Source organism: Borostomias antarcticus, assembly GCF_949987555.1.
Source record: "Borostomias antarcticus genome assembly, contig: scaffold_132, whole genome shotgun sequence".
In the NCBI taxonomy this organism is placed as follows: Eukaryota; Metazoa; Chordata; class Actinopteri; order Stomiiformes; family Stomiidae; genus Borostomias; species Borostomias antarcticus.
In genome coordinates, this window is record NW_028175733.1 from 82,444 (window position 1) to 98,059 (window position 15,616).

The 15,616-nt window shown below is 45.2% G+C and overlaps 1 protein-coding gene across 1 annotated transcript in view; it reads left to right on the top strand.

Annotated features, from left to right (window-relative positions):
* The window catches only part of LOC311329246 (solute carrier family 2, facilitated glucose transporter member 1-like), a gene marked incomplete at both ends in the record, with an annotated part of 20,575 nt that extends 10,076 nt beyond the window's left edge, over positions 1-10,499 (top strand). The window contains 5 exon segments of the mRNA XM_084463120.1: positions 5,405-5,592; positions 6,461-6,565; positions 6,885-6,983; positions 7,410-7,613; positions 10,224-10,499. Of these exon segments, the coding sequence (XP_084319246.1) occupies positions 5,405-5,592; positions 6,461-6,565; positions 6,885-6,983; positions 7,410-7,613; positions 10,224-10,499 (872 nt within the window).
* Between the last annotated feature and the right edge of the window lie 5,117 nt (positions 10,500-15,616).

A 15,616-nucleotide genomic window follows, 5' to 3' on the forward strand; every position in this document is an offset into this window, starting at 1 on the left:
ACTCAGATAGATTCAGACCCACACCTGCTTACTCAGACAGATTCAGACCCACACCTGCTTACTCAGACAGATTCAGACCCACACCTGCTTACTCAGACAGATTCAGACCCACACCTGCTTACTCAGACAGATTCAGACCCACACCTGCTTACTCAGACAGATTCAGACCCACACCTGGCTTACTCAGACAGATTCAGACCCACACCTGGCTTACTCAGACAGATTCAGACCCACACCTGCTTACTCAGACAGATTCAGACCCACACCTGCTTACTCAGACAGATTCAGACCCACACCTGCTTACTCAGACAGATTCTTGCCATGTACCAATGGCTCAGATATTGCTGGCTCAGGGAGAAGACAGAGGGCCCTATTTTGGTGAATCCAACGCTGTCGCTAACGACCTGAAACCAAGTGAGGGCGCTGGCGCACTAAGGCGCGGCCGACACTATTTGAGTAATTTAGTGACTGGGGACACTAGCGCACCCCCAGCACAGCTGTAAAAGAGGCTGGATTAACCCCAGCACATCTGTAAAAGAGGCTGGATTAACCCCAGCACATCTGTAAAAGAGGCTGGATTAACCCCAGCACAGCTGTAAAAGAGGCTGGATTAACCCCAGCACAGCTGTAAAAGAGTCTGGATTAAGCACGTGGGTGTGGTCGGGGTTTGGTTTCATGATGGCCAATCACAACATCTATTTTCCATACCTTTAAATACCAGTGCGCCAACACTATAGAATTGTCAATGTACTTTGCGCCAGAAGCACTTCCCCCCAACCAGGCCAGGTCCAGCCTGGCTGATGTGCGTGGCTAACCAGGCCAGGTCCAGCCTGGCTGATGTGCGTGGCTAACCAGGCCAGGTCCAGCCTGGCTGATGTGCGTGGCTAACCAGGCCAGGTCCAGCCTGGCTGATGTGCGTAGCTAACCAGGCCAGGTCCAGCCTGGCTGATGTGCGTGGCTAACCAGGCCAGGTCCAGCCTGGCTGATGTGCGTGGCTAACCAGGCCAGGTCCAGCCTGGCTGATGTGCGTAGCTAACCAGGCCAGGTCCAGCCTGGCTGATGTGCGTGGCTAACCAGGCCAGGTCCAGCCTGGCTGATGTGCGTGGCTAACCAGGCCAGGTCCAGCCTGGCTGATGTGCGTGGCTAACCAGGCCAGGTCCAGCCTGGCTGATGTGTGTGGCTGGCTTGTTTCTGGTCAGGACTGTTAGTACAGAAGCTAGTCACGGCACTGAAATAGAAGTGAATTGAAATGAATTGACAGAGCGCCACCGTTTGCATTTAGAGGTGGTCCAGTTGCGTCTTCTTTGCGCATCACGATATAGCCAAACTGTGCGGAGGCGAGAAATATTTTTTGCGATGGACAAAACTGGCAGTTCGCCAGCTCTAGGGCATTACGCAAGTTAGCGCCCGAACGAAAATAGGGCCCAGAGAGTTGTGGCTAATAACGTATCATATGTAAAGACATGACATCTCGTTCACCCTACTTGTTCCTGTTGCGCTTGTCCAGCCGACCGGTCCAGTTTCAACATACACTCGATATAGGGTATGATGGGCTGTCCCACTCCATTAGACTCTTGAATATAGGAAACGACACACCATGGAAAGTGAAGCAAGGCGGCTTGAGCAATGGGCTGCAACAAACAACATGCTTCTCAATGGCAAGAAGTGGGTGGAGTTGGGAGTGTGCTTCTCTATGGAGCCTCCCCAGCCACCCCTCTTCTTCTCCATGGCCAGTCGCTCCTGTGGTAAGAAGAACAAAACACCTGGGTTTCTACCTGGACAGTCAGCACAGTGGGTTTCTACCTGGACAGTCAGCACAGTGGGTTTCTACCTGGACAGTCAGCACTAGGGTTTCTACCTGGACAGTCAGCACAGTGGGTTTCTACCTGGACAGTCAGCACAGTGGGTTTCTACCTGGACAGTCAGCACAGTGGGTTTCTACCTGGACAGTCAGCACTAGGGTTTCTACCTGGACAGTCAGCACTAGGGTTTCTACCTGGACAGTCAGCACTAGGGTTTCTACCTGGACAGTCAGCACAGTGGGTTTCTACCTGGACAGTCAGCACAGTGGGTTTACTGTGATGGCAAGAAACGGGCTCCCTGTCAAAGACCTTTGATGCTGATAGGAGAAACAACGAGCCACCATGGGTTCAGGAAAGGGCTCAAAATAATGACCATGTTCAAGGGCATCGCTCTGCACCTTCCTGATCTACAGACATGAAGAGAACAGGCTACTGTGAGGCTGATCAAGGACCTGCACCAGCACATCCTCCCTCTAATAGGACCTATACAAGCCTGACCATCCACTCCACAACATCCTCCCTCCTAATAGGATCTATACAAGCCTGACCATCCACTCCACAACATCCTCCCTCCTAATAGGATCTATACAAGCCTGACCATCCACTCCACAACATCCTCCCTCCTAATAGGACCTATACAAGCCTGACCATCCACTCCACAACATCCTCCCTCCTAATAGGACCTATACAAGCCTGACCATCCACTCCACAACATCCTCCCTCCTAATAGGACCTATACAAGCCTGACCATCCACTCCATAACATCCTCCCTCCTAATAGGACCTATACAAGCCTGACCATCCACTCCAGCACATCCTCCCTCTAATAGGACCTATACAAGCCTGACCATCCACTCCATAACATCCTCCCTCCTAATAGGACCTATACAAGCCTGACCATCCACTCCACAACATCCTCCCTCTAATAGGACCTATACAAGCCTGACCATCCACTCCACAACATCCTCCCTCTAATAGGACCTATACAAGCCTGACCATCCACTCCACAACATCCTCCCTCTAATAGGACCTATACAAGCCTGACCATCCACTCCACAACATCCTCCCTCTAATAGGACCTATACAAGCCTGACCATCCACTCCACAACATCCTCCCTCCTAATAGGATCTATACAAGCCTGACCATCCACTCCACAACATCCTCCCTCTAATAGGACCTATACAAGCCTGACCATCCACTCCATAACATCCTCCCTCTAATAGGACCTATACAAGCCTGACCATCCACTCCATAACATCCTCCCTCCTAATAGGACCTATACAAGCCTGACCATCCACTCCACAACATCCTCCCTCCTAATAGGACCTATACAAGCCTGACCATCCACTCCACAACATCCTCCCTCTAATAGGACCTATACAAGCCTGACCATCCACTCCACAACATCCTCCCTCTAATAGGACCTATACAAGCCTGACCATCCACTCCACAACATCCTCCCTCCTAATAGGATCTATACAAGCCTGACCATCCACTCCACAACATCCTCCCTCTAATAGGACCTATACAAGCCTGACCATCCACTCCATAACATCCTCCCTCTAATAGGACCTATACAAGCCTGACCATCCACTCCATAACATCCTCCCTCCTAATAGGACCTATACAAGCCTGACCATCCACTCCACAACATCCTCCCTCCTAATAGGACCTATACAAGCCTGACCATCCACTCCATAACATCCTCCCTCTAATAGGATCTATACAAGCCTGACCATCCACTCCATAACATCCTCCCTCTAATAGGACCTATACAAGCCTGACCATCCACTCCATAACATCCTCCCTCTAATAGGATCTATACAAGCCTGACCATCCACTCCACAACATCCTCCCTCCTAATAGGATCTATACAAGCCTGACCATCCACTCCACAACATCCTCCCTCTAATAGGACCTATACACGCCTGACCATCCACTCCACAACATCCTCCCTCTAATAGGACCTATACAAGCCTGACCATCCACTCCACAACATCCTCCCTCTAATAGGACCTATACAAGCCTGACCATCCACTCCACAACATCCTCCCTCTAATAGGACCTATACAAGCCTGACCATCCACTCCACAACATCCTCCCTCCTAATAGGACCTACAGTATACAAGCCTGACCATCCACTCCACAACATCCTCCCTCTAATAGGACCTATACAAGCCTGACCATCCACTCCATAACATCCTCCCTCCTAATAGGACCTATACAAGCCTGACCATCCACTCCACAACATCCTCCCTCCTAATAGGACCTATACAAGCCTGACCATCCACTCCACAACATCCTCCCTCCTAATAGGACCTATACAAGCCTGACCATCCACTCCATAACATCCTCCCTCTAATAGGACCTATACAAGCCTGACCATCCACTCCACAACATCCTCCCTCCTAATAGGACCTATACAAGCCTGACCATCCACTCCACAACATCCTCCCTCCTAATAGGACCTATACAAGCCTGACCATCCACTCCACAACATCCTCCCTCTAATAGGACCTATACAAGCCTGACCATCCACTCCATAACATCCTCCCTCTAATAGGACCTATACAAGCCTGACCATCCACTCCATAACATCCTCCCTCCTAATAGGACCTATACAAGCCTGACCATCCACTCCACAACATCCTCCCTCTAATAGGACCTACAGTATACAAGCCTGACCATCCACTCCACAACATCCTCCCTCTAATAGGACCTATACAAGCCTGACCATCCACTCCATAACATCCTCCCTCTAATAGGACCTATACAAGCCTGACCATCCACTCCATAACATCCTCCCTCCTAATAGGACCTATACAAGCCTGACCATCCACTCCACAACATCCTCCCTCTAATAGGACCTACAGTATACAAGCCTGACCATCCACTCCACAACATCCTCCCTCCTAGCGAGAGCTTCTTCGCATAACAATCAGTTCACTGTCAAAAACAAGAACAAACAGACCGAGAAATTCCACCATCTCTTGCAGTGTCAGGACTTTAATAATCTGTACGTTTGAGAAATTATACTCTATTGGTGATAGGATTTGGTTTTAATCATGTATAATAATATTTATATGTGTTGTCTTTTATTTCAAAGTGTACATTCTGCATAATCCCATCATTGCAAGTCAGAATGGAAAACCTATTTTTTTTAGTTTTAAGGCCAGGCCTCCCTGAGCCCAGAACAGAGTCCTTGAAGCTCACAGCAGTTAGGTGAGGTTTTGGCATCCGCCCCTGACAGTATTTCACAGTGTGAGGGTCAACAGAGAGACACCGGACTCGACTCCGTCAGACTGACGCAGAAACACCTCAGTGGCTGCTCTGGTGAAGGAGCTGAGAAAAGAGAGAACTGGTTGACCTTTAGTTTATGAGGTGGAATTGTAGACAGTGCTCTTATTGACAGAGGAGCTGTCTTTACTGCCAAACCTATAAGTTGATTTGGACACAGTGATTAAAAGTTTTATTAACCATTCTTATTTGCCTCTAATGGGAAATTGAGAAGCAAATGATCTGTTAATCTGTCACAAAGAAAGCAATCAAATGGTGGAATATATAAATCAATATTGGCCTCTCTCTCTCTCTCTCTCTCTCAGTCCTAGTGCGTCTGAGAGGCTCTGAGGACGTCAGTAAAGACATGCGGGAGATGAAGGAGGAGAGTGCCAAGATGGCCGCCGAGAAGAAGGTGACCATCCCCGAGCTGTTCCGTATCCCGGCCTACCGCCAGCCGCTGCTCATCGCCATCATGATGCAGCTCTCCCAGCAGCTCTCTGGGATCAACGCCGTGAGTGGGATACAAACGCCAGGGGACAATAGGGACACAAACATTCAATCAGTTTGAAATGTCAAATAGGTTATCCCCCAAGACCAGCCTTTATAATGCTAGCGTTGTTCAGGAGAGCAGCCTGGGACCGGCCATGGACGTCTCATTAAGAAACACTTCAAAGTTCTCACCAGTGCATGTATGGGAGACTTGAATGGGTTATTCACTGTATTATACATTACACAGTGTAATAAACAGAATAGTATAAGTACTGATGTGATGCATCAACATTGACCTTTCCAATGGTCAATCAACATGACCTTTCTAAAGGTCAATCTAATCACAAAGTACTCGGAATGGAACTAGCCTGGCTTCAGCCCCTGAATCTGAATTTTCAAAATGCAATTCACGGTCCAGAAAGGCTCTTGTCCAGAGTGATCTCTTGGCTGGATTTCCAACCAGACCAATCAGCATCCTTTGAATGGGTCCTTTGAATTAAACTGCACAGCGTAATTGGTTAGGAGATGTACTAATCGCTGAGGACTCCTTCGGTAACGCCCATCTCGGCCTGTTCAGGGTTAGGGTTAACCCTAACCCTAACCCTAACCCTAACCCTAACCCTTAACCCTTAACCCTAACCCTAACCCTTAACCCTAACCCTGTTCAGATTCAATAATGAAGTGAAACAAAATGAGAATTCAGTCTGAGTGTCAGGCTAGAACGGAACACCCACGCAAATGAAAACATTCCAGAACCTTCTCTATTTTCTCTCTCACTCTCTCACTCTCTCACTCTCTCTCTCACTCTCTCTCTCACTCTCTCTCCCTCTCTCTCTCTCTCTCTCTCTCTCTCTCTCTCTCTCCCTCTCTCTCTCTCTCTTCCTGTCCAGGTGTTCTACTACTCTACTGGCATCTTTGAGTCGGCTGGCGTGACACAGCCCGTTTACGCCACCATAGGCGCTGGGGTTGTCAATGTTGCCTTCACAGTGGTGTCTGTAAGTATCATTGCATTTATTAGCATCAAGAAATGTTTGTGTAGGAGCACTCTAAATCAGTCTGTTAGAGGTGTTTATCCTTATCTCAGGATAAGGATATAGAGACATATGAGTCACAAAAAAGGCCTCCAAGGCAGTCTCTATAAAATAATTAAAAGGCCTTTATTAACATGGCATTATCATAGCAGACTTGGAAACTCCAAAACATTTATTAGCATAGTGGAAGATATGAAATGATCAGTGTGTGTGTGTGTGTGTATGTGTATGTGTGTGTGTGTGTGTGTGTGTGTGTGTGAATCTCTTTCCTTGTCGTCTTCAGCTCTTCCTGGTTGAGAAGGCGGGGCGAAGGACCCTGCACCTCGTGGGATTGGGTGGAATGGCCATCAGTGCTCTGCTCATGGCTATCGCCCTCTTTTTGGTGAGTGACAGTTTTCGTTGGCAACTAAGCAACAGATAGTCCCCTACGTGCCTCAAAACAATCAATATGGATGTTGTTGATAAACTGATGAATCTTTCTGTTCTTCATTGCTCTTTTGTCATTTATCACTTGTGTCCCTCCCTCTCTTCTCCTCCCCTCCTCTCTCCTGCCCACCTCTCTTCCTCCTCATCTCTCTCTCCCTCTCTCTCCTCCCCTCCTCTCTCTCTCTCACTCCATCCTCTCTCCCATCCCTCCTCTCTCTCTCTCTCTCACTCCCTCTCTCTCCTCCCCTCCTCTCTCTCTCTCTCACTCCCTCTCTCTCCCATCCCTCCTCTCTCTCTCTCTCTCCCTCTCTCTCCTCCCCTCCTCTCTCTCTCTCTCACTCCCTCTCTCTCCCATCCCTCCTCTCTCTCTCTCTCTGAGCAGAAGGACATGCCGTCTATGAGTTACCTGAGTATCGCAGCAGTGTTTGCGTTCGTGGCCATGTTTGAGATGGGTCCTGGACCAATCCCATGGTTCATTGTGGCGGAGCTGTTCTCCCAGGGGCCACGCCCTGCAGCCATGGCTGTGGCTGGCTGCTCAAACTGGACAGCCAACTTCCTGGTCGGAAGCACCTTCCTCAAACTAGTGGTGAGACTACAGAGGAATATCAAACATGATGCTTTGTTCTGGTGATCATTGATTGATGATTAACACAATTTGTAGTAGAAAGATTCAGGAGGAATTCAGGAGTCTGTATAGATTCTGTATAGATCTGTATAGATAAGATTCTGTATAGATAAATAAACATCCCAACTAGAAAGGGTGCTCAGGGAGCACATCACCGCCTGTGAATGCGCTTTGTTGGTGTAACCAAGTTGAAACTCAAGTCCTCAGTATAAATGTTTGTTGGTGTAACCAAGTTGAAACTCAAGTCCTCAGTATAAATGTTTGTTGGTGTAACCAAGTTGAAACTCAGTCCTCAGTAGAAATGTTTGTTGGTGTAACCAAGTTGAAAGTGAAAACTCAGTCCTCAGGAGAAATGTCGCCCACTTGCACCATTGAAGAGTAGCTTTTGGGTGGCGTAACTGGTAGTGTGTGAATGACAGGGGGTCGTGTGTGAATGACAGGTGGTCGTGTGTGAATGACAGGGGGTCGTGTGTGAATGACAGGGTCGTGTGTGAATGACGGGGTCGTGTGTGAATGACAGGGGGTCGTGTGTGAATGACAGGGTCGTGTGTGAATGACAGGTGGTCGTGTGTGAATGACAGGGGGTCGTGTGTGAATGACGGGGTCGTGTGTGAATGACGGGGGGTCGTGTGTGAATGACGGGGTCGTGTGTGAATGACGGGGTCGTGTGTGAATGACGGGGGGTCGTGTGTGAATGACGGGGTCGTGTGTGAATGACAGGGTCGTGTGTGAATGCAGATCAGAGCACCTGGGTGTGATGCCAGGGTGGGCAGGTTGCAGCAGGAAGCAATACTGTAGGGTTAGGGTTAGGGTCAGGGTTAGGGTTAGTACAGTATTTGCAGTTGTTAAATGTGTCAGTGGATCAAATAATCAGGCCGTGTGATTGATGGATTAGAAAGCAGCAAGGTCTCTCTCTCCCTCTGTCTTTCTCCCTAGGATATCGCAGTGTAGTAGGGGTAGGGTATTAATAAACTATAAACATAATTTATAAACTATTAAAAAAACACAAAACACTGTCATATAACATATAAGAAAGAACATGAAACAATGGAATAATATTCAACATCTACAGTTTTCCATACAGTCACTATTTCCTCTGCATCAACACTACACTACATTTACTACACACATTACTACACACATGACTACACACATTACTACACACATTACTACACACATTACTACAGTTTAAACTGCTTATTCCAGACTGGATTCAAACCCAGGACTCCAGTATTCAAAGTCCTATACAGTAGTATGCTTTCCCACTACACCCCCAAAAGCACTGTGTTTGTTCAATCGATGGATAGCATATAAGAAAAAACATGAAACATGATTTAATACAAAATTGAATTATATTCAACATCTAGTCTACTACATACAAATCACTATTTATTATTATTGTAAGTGGCTTTGGATAAAAGTGTCTGCTAAATGACTGTAATGTAATATGTCCTTTGCATGAACACTACATTATACTTAATATATACATACTGTAATTACACTTTATAATATATACATAATTACACTATAAAATATATACATAATTACACTATATAATATATACATAATTACACTAAATAATATATACATAATTACACTAAAATATATACATAATTACACTATGAAATATATACATAATTACACTATATAATATATACATAATTACACTATATAATATATACATAATTACACTATAAAATATATACATAATTACACTATATAATATATACATAATTACACTATATAATATATACATAATTACACTAAATAATATATACATAATTACACTATAAAATATATACATAATTACACTATATAATATATACATAATTACACTATATAATATATACATAATTACACTATAAAATATATACATAATTACACTATATAACATAATTACACTATAAACTACTCATTCTACAACGGAGAGTTTGGATACTTGATTCTGATTGGCTAGCAGTCGTGGTAAAATCTGTAACCCACGGCTGCGACCGCATAACAATTAGTATTAATGCGCCATTGATAAGATCAAGCAGTAGGCTATGCTTTGCGTAGCAACCACTCGCGGCAACCTCGCCTTTTTCGTATCCTATTACAAAAACGCACTCATCAGTCCGACTCCAACACTTCCACACCCCTACCAGCAAAAACGAGTGCTCTGGAGAACTGTTTTAATAACTGCACCATAGCTGGAAATAACGTGAACCACCCAAATTATGCCTTATGGCTTGTTATGTGAACAAGGCCAACCCAAATAGGCGAGATAGCCTATTTTGCCTCAGTGTGGTAGTTTTTGAATAATCCTGCAAAAGAACAAACAAATGAACGAATACACGCGACATCCCAGGCAATGAAATGTTTTTGTTTTCGTAACACTGATGACACCTCTTTTTCCTCTCTCTCTCTCTCTCTCTCTCTCTCTCTCTCTCTCTCTCTCTCTCTCTCTCTCTATCTCTATATATATATATCTCTCTCTCTCTCATTCTATCTCTCTCTCTCTCTCTCTTTCTCTCTATCTCTCTATCTCTCTCTCTCTCTCTCTCTCTCTCTCTCTCTCTGTGAACCTCTCAGGAGCTGTGTGGTCCTTTCGTGTTCATCATCTTCATGCTCTTCCTCATTTTCTTCTTCATCTTCACCTTCTTCAAAGTCCCCGAGACCAAAGGCAAGACCTTCGACGAGATCGCTCAGTGCTTCGGGGGTGTCACACCGCCCGCCGTCACATCCGGGGAAGCTCCGCCCACAAACGCTAGTGGTGCCGACACACTTCCTGCTTCCCCTGTGAAAGAGAAGGTTCCATTGGTGGAGGTTCCCCCAGCAGAGGATAAATCCATCTCTGGAGAGCCTTAGGAAGCCCGTCGCAGGTTTAAAAGGGTTAAAGGTCAAAGGGCATGTAGGGGTCAGAGGTTATAATAACAGACTAAAGCTTCAGTTGTAGCAGTTCAGATCAATGGGAGATGAGTGGGAGATGGAGATGAAGGAAGCCTCACATGAGGGCATCAACACACATCTGGAGGTCTAGTCTAGTCAGGAGGAGCACAGGAGGAGCACAGGAGGAGCACAGGAGGAGCACAGGAGGACCTTGTAGCAGATATTTTGGTGCAGTACATTGTAGGTTGATTATACTGTTATTGTTTTTTTTATTAACTTTATTTAACATGTTTTGAATTAGGTGAGTGTTTGCATCTTAGTACAGGTCAAGAGGTTTCCTTCAGTTACAGATGTCATCCATTGAAGAGCTTCTTAGCAATGCCAAAGTGTTTGTAATGCATTCTGTAGTAATTTCAATATTTAAACCATAGGTTGGGGCAAAGTGCAATGGAGGGTTTTCATGAATAGCAGAGAAGGGGCTATAGTCTAGTTAAGAGATATTATTTTTACATACCCAAATAGGCCATTTTAGGTAATTATATTGTGATGATGATGCTATGCTGTAGTGAAGTAAAATATATTATATTATAGGGGATATTCAGAACCAGTGTTAGAGAGAGAAATGGACATCTCTCTCTCCCTCTCTCTCTCTCTCTCTCTCTCTCTCTCTCTCTCTCTCTCTCTCTCTCTCTCTCTCTCCCTCCACCTCTCTCTCCTTATAGACCAGTCTACCTGCACCTTATATTGCTGATGTAGCCTGCTACAAAGCTTCAGTAGACAGGCCCACAACAGCTTGGAGCCAACACTAAGCTTTCCAAACAACGTAATCAATTAATCATGAATAACCAGTGAAATATCTACCTGCAGTGTTTTTGTAATCCGCAAATAATATTAATATAGGCTACCTTACAATTACATTATAATTGTGTAAAGGGTTATTGTAGGAAATCTAAATCTTAGTTGGAATGGTAACACTAAAAACTGGATAACTTTGCAGTTCAAAGGTAGTTTGTAGAAGATTTGAGAGTTGATCATAGAGAGTGAGGTGCTTTCAGTGGTAAAGAGAGACATTTATAATGATTCTGAGGTTCCCTGAAAGAAGGTTCAGTCTTATTCTAACCCAGTCTGCTCATTCACTGACCAAACGGTAAGATGTTTCTTTTTTAAATGACTATCTCTCAAGTCTGTGACTCTTGTGACTTTGTGACAATTTGTCTGAAGATGAAATATGTGGAACTTGATTGATTAAGAGATTACTTTATTCAAATATTCTATGTACTGTATCACAGTGGTATACTATTTGTTACACAATGTATTTAAATATTATTTAATTATTATTTAATTGTGATTGTGTCAATTAGTAATTTTCACCTCCCAAGCACTTTTACCATTGATTTTGCCTGGAATGAGGACAGGTCATGGCGCTGTTGTGTATTGGTAATATATTGTGGATAGCCTACAGTATGTGTTGCACTAGGATAATACATTTCTTTGATGGTGTTTCATATTGTATTGTACCCTAACCCTAACCCTATTGTACCCTAACCCTAACCCTAACCCTACCTTCAAGGGCCAGCATCTTCCACAGAAACATGTCCTCACTAATGTTTCTATGACTACTGTAATGTACTATACTAACCATACCCTGCTACCTTATTGCACACGTGTGAATGTTCACTAACTCTAAGATATACATTTGTAAATAAGAATATTTATATGTTGACTGCGCTGGTAGTATGTGTGCTTGTTTTTGTGTGTTTATTTCGGGGGTCCAATCATTGTCAGAGGAGGTGAAAAGAGATGTAGAGGATAAAGAACCACGGTTTGCATTTTGTTCTGGTCAAACGCGGAACCACTGAAACAGTCCTGTCTTTCAGTGATTTCAGTGTCTTTCAGAAATAGTCTCTGTTTAGTCCATTCCAAGAGGGAGTTCCCTAGGGTTAGCTATATGACTATTAGCACTGCCCCACACTCTCCCTCACTCCATAACCACTAGTCAAGAGGGAGTTCCCTTAGCACTGCCCAACACTCTCCCTAGGGTTAGGGTTAGGGTTAGGGTTAGCTCACTCCATAACCACTAGTCAGGGCTAGTTCCCTTAGCACTGCCCAACACTCTCCCTCACTCCATAACCACTAGTCAAGAGGGAGTTCCCTTAGCACTGCCCAACACTCTCCCTAGGGTTAGGGTTAGGGTTAGCTCACTCCATAACCACTAGTCAGGGCTAGTTCCCTTAGCACTGCCCTACACTCTCCCTCACTCCATAACCACTAGTCAGGGCTAGTTCCCTTAAATACAGATCATACCAACTCTGAGAATCTACACTTAATCTCATGTTTATTAGTTAAGGTTAGTCTACTCTCCAGGTAACCAGTCACAACTGTCCCAATCATGGTATTGTCATACTGTTATACAGCAGTCACAATAACAGATTTGCCTCAGAAAAACATGACCTGTCATGGTCTTCTACCTCCATGTTCATATTGCTTTTACGTGTTGTTTTCCCTCACCTGTACATTGAGGCTTTGTACGTGATCATCATGTTTGACTGTTATGTATCTGCTTATCTGTGCCTCTTCCTTCACTCTTTCAGCTGTGTGGGGTTGTGTGTGTGTGTGTGTGTGTGTGTGTGTGTGTGTGTGTTCATGTTTGTGGTCGCTTTCTCTGCTTCTGCAGTTGTACACCTTTTCCTCAAAAGGCACCACAACAACAAGGGCATTTAATCAAAGCCTGTTCTCCACCACAGTAGCCTGCTCCAGATGAAAATCTATTTAATTGGTTCCATCATCAGTGGTTTTTAAATGATGGTGACACTGGTCATTTGATGTGAAGTGCACTGAAGCATATTTCTGAGGGCCTGTTTGGGGTTTTACTGAGGTAGATGCCGGTAGGCTACATATTGTTTTCCACTGTGAAAAGTTACATGTATTTTTCACCAATTCAGTTTCACAACGACCAACAGTAAACATACCCCTTAACTGGTAGACCTACAGTACTCCATGCATTTGTTTCACTTGTTTGTATATATGAATATAATGTTGAATAAAATCATCTAACACATTTTAGCCCACTGTCTTTTTTTCCTAGAGAGTGAGTGAGAGACTGCAGTATCTGCATTATGAAATTGGGAGCTTACTGTAGTGATAGTAGGCAACTCTACAGTGATATGGTCTGGCATCATATTTTATTAAGCTTTTTTCTTCCGTACTTGGTGACTAGATACATGTTAGCAGATGTTGGAACCCCGGGATGTTGCAGAATGAGAGAGAACCCTAACCCTAACAGAACCCTAACCCTAACAGAACCCTAACCCTAACAGAACCCTAACCCTAACCCTAACCCTAACAGAACCCTAACCCTAACAGAACCCTAACCCTAACAGAACCCTAACCCTAACAGAACCCTAACCCTAACCCCTGACCCTAACCCTAACCCCAGAGACCGGCGGATACAATGTAACATTCTCGTTCCACAGTGGCACGCGACTTACGTGCGCCGTCATTCCATTGCGCCGGAGAAAGGAGGCGTGGTCCCAGAAGCTCCTCATCACAAGAGAGTAAATGTATTCAAAAATATTAATAGCCATCGGTCTGTATTGTGATATCGAATACTTGCAAAGGGGGATTATTGGGGATATTTCCAGGTCGGGAGCCAATCACAGGTCAGTGTGACATGTCTGCACGGTGAGAGCAGGATGCAGCCTGCAGGGAGGTTTGATGCTGCAGCGCTTAAAGCTTTGTGGCTAGCTGGCTGGCTGGCTGGCTGGGATCTACAGTATGTAACCTGCTAGCTGGGATCTAACCTGCTAGCTGATCTCTCTAACCTGCTAGCTGATCTCTCTAACCTGCTAGCTGATCTCTCTAACCTGCTAGCTGATCTCTCTAACCTGCTAGCTGGGATCTCTCTAACCTGTTAGCTGGGATCTCTCTAACCTGCTAGCTGGGATCTCTCTAACCTGCTAGCTGGGATCTCTCTAACCTGCTAGCTGATCTCTCTAACCTGCTAGCTGGGATCTCTCTAACCTGTTAGCTGGGATCTCTCTAACCTGCTAGCTGGGATCTCTCTAACCTGCTAGCTGGGATCTCTCTAACCTGTTAGCTGGGATCTCTCTAACCTGCTAGCTGGGATCTCTCTAACCTGCTAGCTGGGATCTCTGTAACCTGCTAGCTGGGATGTCTGTAACCTGCTAGCTGGGATGTCTGTAACCTGCTGGCTGGCTGGGATCTATGTAACCTGCCAGCTAGCTGGGATCTATGTAACCAGTTAGCTAGCTAGCTTGTCAGTACAGCAACTGCACAACGGGCTCTCAAATTAACTTAGTTGGAACATTAATTACAGTGCTCAAGTGTTGCTTGATGTTAATGTGCGCAAAGTACCTAGCAGTAGGGTTAGGGTTAGGGTTAGGGTTAGTTAGTACCTAGCAGGCTAGTAGGGTTAGGGTTAGGGTTAGTTAGTACCTAGCAGGCTAGTAGGGTTAGGGTTAGGGTTAGTTAGTACCTAGCAGGCTAGTAGGGTTAGGGTTAGTTAGTACCTAGCAGGCTAGTAGGGTTAGGGTTAGTTAGTACCTAGCAGGCTAGTAGGGTTAGGGTTAGGGTTAGTTAGTACCTAGCAGGCTAGTAGGGTTAGGGTTAGGGTTAGTTAGTACCTAGCAGGCTAGTAGGGTTAGGGTTAGTTAGTACCTAGCAGGCTAGTAGGGTTAGGGTTAGGGTTAGTTAGTACCTAGCAGGCTAGTAGGGTTAGGGTTAGTTAGTACCTAGCAGGCTAGTAGGGTTAGGGTTGGGGTTAGTTAGTACCTAGCAGGCTAGTAGGGTTAGGGTTAGTTAGTACCTAGCAGGCTAGTAGGGTTAGGGTTAGGGTTAGTTAGTACCTAGCAGGCTAGTAGGGTTAGGGTTAGGGTTAGTTAGTCCCTAGCAGGCTAGTAGGGTTAGGGTTAGGGTTAGTTAGTACCTAGCAGGCTAGTAGGGTTAGGGTTAGGGTTAGTGTTAGGGTTAGTTAGTACCTAGCAGGCTAGTAGGGTTAGGGTTAGGGTTAGTTAGTACCTAGCAGGCTAGTAGGGTTAGGGTTAGTTAGTCCCTAGCAGGCTAGTAGGGTTAGGGTT